At 40.5% G+C, this 6528-nt stretch overlaps 1 protein-coding gene across 1 annotated transcript; it reads right to left on the minus strand.

Annotated features, from left to right (window-relative positions):
• Positions 1 to 3366: 3366 nt before the first annotated feature.
• Positions 3367 to 4103, minus strand: LOC131194196 (mas-related G-protein coupled receptor member H-like). The gene has a single exon (XM_058174921.1). It carries the CDS (start codon positions 4101 to 4103, stop codon positions 3534 to 3536), a length of 570 nt encoding a protein of 189 aa, XP_058030904.1. The 3' UTR covers positions 3367 to 3533.
• Positions 4104 to 6528: the final 2425 nt, after the last annotated feature.

Genomic DNA, 6528 nt, shown 5'->3' on the forward strand with positions numbered 1-6528 from the left:
TGGGACCACCCATTGATGATTATCATACAATGCAGTTTCCAAAGTTCTGGTAAACGGTATAACTTTGGGCAGTTCAATACATTGATAATATAAATAGTTGATTTTAAGTCATCTCTCTTTTGCACAGTTTGTTTCCACTGATGTTGGTTTTAAGGGCCTTGAAACCTGTTGCTTTTAAGGGTCTGTTTGGGCAGTGGGATGAAAGACCCCTATTATGTTGAATTGTTTTTATTCTTGTCCAGTTTGCCATCTTCTATTCCTTTATTCTTGTTTATTCTTAATCTTTTATGGAATTATTTTTCTGAAACGTTATACAGTTTCCTGCCTGAGTAGGGGGTGGTGGGTGATGGGGATGGATTAGATGATCTCCAAGGTCCCTTCCAACTCGGTTATTCTGTTGAATATTCTGTTATTCCTTCTCAGGTTCTCATTTGCGAACTGTCCGGAGGCATTGGAAAATGGAAATATATAGACTGAATTCTTCCTCCACCTCCACATTCTCAGGAATAATTCATGGCCTGATTTCTACGTCTTTTTCTGCTTTTCCCTATTATTTTCCCTTTTTTTCCCCAAATGAGTAATTTTTATCTTTTCTGATCATTAACAAATAAACTTCCAGCTATTTTTTTTTTAAAGTAGCTGAACTGGGAGGGGCATATGGGCTCACTGTAATATGGATTTAGAGATTAGCTGGAACGGTGCTGGCACTAAAAAGGAACAGGAAGGAACCACAATATTTACTGATAACGTAAAACTGAGTCAGTTTTTCTCAGAGATTCAGAATGAAAGATGAAATATATTCAGTCTATCCTGTAGCGGAGCAAGAATATTGTTGCTCCCAGATATTGCAGAACAGCCTCTGATGTAAATGAGAGCAACAATTCCATAAATTGTCCCTATTTATTTATTTATTTGCAGATTTTTCCATGAAACTGGAAATACAAGTCATTCTTGACCTATGACCATTTTTCTCAGGGACCATTTAAAGTTATGATAGTGTTGTGACCAAGGCCCAAGTAGTGATTACTAAACACAATTCAGTCCTCAACAAACTTATTTTATCCAAAACTTCATCCAAAGTTGAAGTTGGATCCAGCTTCATCCAAAACAAAATTCTTAATAACCAGTCTATCACCAACCTTTGATGTCTTTGGCAACCTGCCAAGGGCTTTTCTTGGCAAAACCCCCACAAAATTCAAGAGACGCTGACAAGAAGCATGGAAATCAATGTTGCTTTCCTATAAAGAACCCAATGGCTCGTTGCTGCTCTTTTAAGACTTATGGAAGGGGCCAATCATCTTCTGGCCTTACTCCCGAGTTGTCCTTTTTTCTTCAGCTGCTCTTACCTTCTGGCAACTCTTCGCATGCATGCACTAGGAACAGACTCCTCCTGTTCCTCTGTGTTGTGGTCCTCAGCAGCCTATGAAGCTGGCAACGAAATTGGACAGTGATGAGGCTGAGGTGAGGCCAGGGCCATCAGGAAGTGAGGTGCGGACTCCAGAGCCTCCAGAGACTGATAGTAGTGAGGCAGAGGATCAGAAGGAGCCTGTTCCTAATGCACACATGAGAAGAGCTGCGAAAAGGCAAGAGCAGCTCAAGCAGAGAGGACAACTCAGGAGTAGGGCCAAGAGATGATTGGCCCCTCCCATAAGGCTTAAAACAGACCAGCACTGGCATTTCAACTTTGTCGGAAAACAACGTTGTAGCTGCGTCTTCTGCTCCATCTTCTGCTTCATGTACGTCTTTGTTTTTGTGGCTTCTGGATGTTTGCCAGGAAGGGCCTTTGGCAGTTTGCCTAATTGAACTAAGGTTTGTGAGATAACTGAGGAATTTGTGTTGGGAGGCATTTGTTTTACTTGGAGTTGAATGACGCTGGTAATGAAGTAATTCCCAGCTGTATGAATAAAATTTGTTTTTCCATGGACTAAGTTTATTACTACCTACTTGTGCCTGGGTCACAACACTCTGCCTCTATGCTGTCCACCTCTGGAGGCTCTGGAGTCTGCACATCACTCCCAGATGGCTCTGGCCCAATCTCTGCCTCTGATGCAGAGCCCTCGTCCAGACCTTCCCCTGACTCCAGTACTGGCCCATTTTCTTCCCCAGCCTCCTCACTCTCTGACTCTGCTGCCAGGTCCTCAGGCTGCTGGTGGACCACAACAGATAAGGTTACTATAACCCTTCTTTGGAGTTCTAACCATGCCAGCTTCCCCATGGTTTGTCAGAGTTTGCAGTAGAAATCAAATCCAGAAAGCACACACAGGCAGACCGATGCAACAGGATTCATTCACTTCTTTATATACATAATAAAACATGAAGTACATTTACAATACCAATAGCAGATTTCTTCCAAGGTAGCAGTTACAAGCAAAACACAAGCAGAGTATAGCAGGCAGACAAGTTTGCAGCTTCAGAGCTCAGAGCTTAATACCGAGCCACGCCCAGGCTCTTTCCAGTTTCAGTTTCAATTCACCAATCAGCTCCCATTGGCTGATTTAGTTGCTATGCCTCTTCATTGGCTGACCCTGTTACCATGTCTCCATTCAGTCCTGATCTATTCCAGTCTATGAATATTCATACTCTGATTTCACACGAGGGCTTTCTTGGTGGCAACTTGTTTGCACTTATGATCCCCATTTCCAACTTTTCCTGCTGGTTTGCCCAGAGAGTCAATGGAGAGCTTGGCAGGGAAGGTCATAGGTTGCTGGGGTAAGTCTGTCCCACTCATGCACTCTCCCCCAGCCCATCTCCATTTGTGGCATCCCAGTTACTCAGACCCCTCCAAACCTTCCTTGGACCTCTTTCACATGTTCCTACAAAGTCCCACACTGTTGTTTGTCACTTGCTCACTCTCCCCAACTTGTTCAAACCCCTCACTTCCTCCCCTGGCAACAGCCAATTTCTCACCGGAGTGCCTGAGACTGGCTACTTCCTGCCAGCTTCCCCAATGACTTTAATTGCAGGAAGCCAGCAGGGAATTGGCTTAAGATAGCATCAGTGGTGAAATCCATTTTTTTTTACTACCAGTTCTGTGGGCATGGCTTGGTGGGCATAGTGTGGTGTGGCTTGGTGAGCATGGCAGGGGAAGGATACTGCAAAATCTCCATTCCTACCCCACTCCAGGGGAAGGTTATTGCAAAATCTCTATTCCTACCCCACTCTGGGGCCAGCCAGAAGTTGGTATTTGCCGGTTGTCTGAACTACTGAAAATTTCCGCTACCGGTTCTCTGAAATGCTCAAATTTTCTGCTACCGGTTCTCCAGAACCTGTCAGAACCTGCTGGATTTCACCCCTGGCTAGAATTACCTAATGACTGTGTGATTGTGTTAATGGCAAACTTTGGAGGGAAAATTCTTGTCTCTCACATTTCCCCCCAATCTTCACGATGAAGTTTGATAACATTTTTTGAAGCAAAGAAAACTTGGTTATACTTTATTTCTGTAGCAATAATTTTGTACTCAAAAGAGATATCCAGAGTTAAAGAAAAGCTGAAATTTTCTATTTACAGAGGTTTTGAAACTGTTTATAAATTTTTATATGGTTTCAGGAGCTTCATCTTCCCTGAAGATTTTTTGAAAAACGACCTTGATGCTCTCCCTGGTCCGAGCTCGTTTTTTTCTCCCAATCAGGAAATAAATCACTGGATTAATGCTGCTGTTTAGGGAAGCACTTGGACATAAGTAGAAATTCAGTTCATTAGCATCAAACAAATTCTTCTTGTTAAGAAAATGAGTAGTCAACACGTAGATATATAAAGGAAGAGTAAGAACAAGGAAACAGAGAAGAGTAATTAAGATCATCATTAAAAGTCTTCCACGTTTGACCTGTTGGGATTTAAGACATATTTTGATGAATAGGATTACAGTAGTGGCTGTGATCAATGGAAGGCAAAGCACAGCAGTCACCACCAAATGGAGATTCCAAAAGAAATCCTGCATTATGTAATGTATTCCAATTAGGATGGAAGAGAAGATCCAGAGGAAGGCAAAGACAGCAAAGGATAAATATTTGGGCCGGGAACAACGATGCCAGATTGGGAAGAGGACAGCAACACACCGGTCAATGCTGATGGCTGTCAGAAGAAAGAGACCATTGATATACATAATGTTGGCGAGAGAGAAGATGATGGCCCATGGAATTCCTCTATGTATAATATATATATATATATAAATCTGTGCAATATATAGCCATAGATAGAAGGAACCCAAAGTCGGCAATAGCTAAATTAAGAATCAACACCATGAAAGGGTTTCTCTTAATCTGGAATCCAAGAAGCCAGATAACAATCCCGTTTAATGGGACTCCAATACAGCAGATGATGAATGCAACCAAGAAAATGACGCTTGCAGAATAGTTGGACGCAATTTGGTATTCGTCGAAAACTTTGGTAGTATTATAGTCCAGATATTCTTCTATAGCATTCATGTTTGCCAGGCTGAAATTCATCAGGAGACTTTTATAATGCTCCAATAACCTCTTCTTTTTAGAATGGAAGTTCCTATTTGAAGACAAAAAAAGAGCAAATTGATAGATAATTCATCAACAATTGTCATATCTTCACATCTTTGTGTACTGAGCCAAGATTTTGACCTCTGCTAATAATAATAATAAGAGTAGTAATAAGTGCAGACTTCCGGTTTGGCACCGTAGGTGATGGCGGTGATCTTTACGATCACCAACCTCTGGATTATGTGGAATCGCTAGGACAGCTTAAATCTGCTGTCCAGCGGTTCGGAAAACCCCCTCTTCGGGAGAAGGAGAAGGGGTGAGCTGAGGCAGAGGTTGAATTCCCCTAAGGCCCCTGAGAAAAAAGGGGTTTGAAGGGTTAAGTTCCCTCCAGTAACCCGAAGTGCTCCAGATCCGAGGATTCTTCTGCTTTGGCGGAACCAATCACCACGACCAAACGCCGAGATTTATTTTGGACAATAAAGGATTATACCGGACAGAACGAAAGTGGGAGAACTTTAAGCAAGTAGCCAAGCCGATTCCCCGATACTTTGTAACAAGCTTGAAAACAGCAAGAAAATGGAGGCGAATTGTTAACAAGTTAACGAGTGGAAAGCGAAAGTGATACTTTCAGCGTGTGCCTCTGCAGTTGGTAATTTGCATGTTACTTGCTGCTTTAACTCTTTGCTGCCTGCTGATAGAATCTAGGAGATTTTTAAATACTGCTTTAAAAGACTGTGTTTTCAGAAGTTAAGAAGATTTAAAGTGAATATTAAGTTGGAAATAAATAAATAAATAATTTTATAGAAGATGGCAGCCAAACAATTAAAGTCTACTGTAACAAAGAGCTCTGGAACTTTATCAGCTGGTGCCTCTCCAGCTCATACAGCAGAGACTAGAACATTGAATTTAGAGGCGTTACAAGAGAACTTAAAAGGCTTTATAGAAGAAAAATTTAAAGTAATAACTGATGAGATGTCTGAAATGAAAGAGCAGATATCAGAAATTCAAGTGGGAAATAAAGAAGTTAAAGAAGGATTTGTAATGGCAGTACAAAGTTTGGCAACGAATGTGATTTTATTAGAAGAGGAGGTTGAAGTAATTAAGCAACATAATTTAAAATTAGAAAATAAAATGGCTGAATTTCAAAGTAAAATGGAAAAACAGATGATGAAATAGTTTTGATACAATACAGAAATATGGAATTTGCTCTAAGAATTCGTGGTCTGAAAGAGAATAAAGAAGAGGATTTAAGGAAATTTTTCTGAAGTATTTGCTGAGATATTAGCAGCTCGTCCAGCAGATGTGGCTTATCAAATTGATAAAATATATCGTGAATTCTTGGATAGCAAGGCAAAAAAGTTGCCAAGGGATGTTGTTATTTATTTTACAAATAGAACAGTGAGAAATCAGATTTTGCAAGCCTCATATAAGGGGAGAAGATTCAGATTGCTGGTCAGGATATTTTAATATTAAAGGAAATTCCACCAAAATGTTAAGAGCTAGAAAGGAATTTGCCTTCCTGGTGAATGAACTTAAAAACGTCAGATTGAATATAGATGGGATATTCCAACTGGTATAATAGTATATTATGCAGGAAAGTACATCGTCTCAATACAGTTGGAAAAGCAGAGAATTTTATGTTGAGGCATTAAAGTTGGAAGTCTTTCTCCACTGGATGCTAGAAGAAAGGAGACTGAAGTGAAGGAAAGAGAAGTGAAGCAGGTTCAAGAACAGATTGTGATGGAAGAAGATTTATTACAAGTGTTGGAAATACCTATGACGGGTCCAGATTCAAAAGAACAAAGGCTGACAAGAGCTGCTGCTAAACGCAAGGAACAAGAGATGAAGGCACAACAACAACTGGCAACTACTACAACGGAAACAGTGGGAGGAGCAAGGCCTAAAGCAAAATGTGATTTGCGGCTAGTGTTCCAAAAGTTTCCTTTGGCCGATAATGGCAATTAAACTATTATCTTGGAATGTTAATGGTTTGAATTCACCAGAAGAGAAGGAAAGTATTTCATTATTTGAAACAATTTAAAATGACATTACTTGTTTACAAGAAACACATATTAGATC

The sequence above is a fragment of the Ahaetulla prasina genome, chromosome 3 (genome assembly GCF_028640845.1).
Source record: "Ahaetulla prasina isolate Xishuangbanna chromosome 3, ASM2864084v1, whole genome shotgun sequence".
In the NCBI taxonomy this organism is placed as follows: domain Eukaryota; kingdom Metazoa; phylum Chordata; class Lepidosauria; order Squamata; family Colubridae; genus Ahaetulla; species Ahaetulla prasina.

Coding starts and splice junctions, on each gene's coding strand:
- LOC131194196 (XM_058174921.1), bottom strand. CDS start 4,103: ATGTATATCAATGGTCTCTTTCTTCTGACAGCCATCAGCATTGACCGG.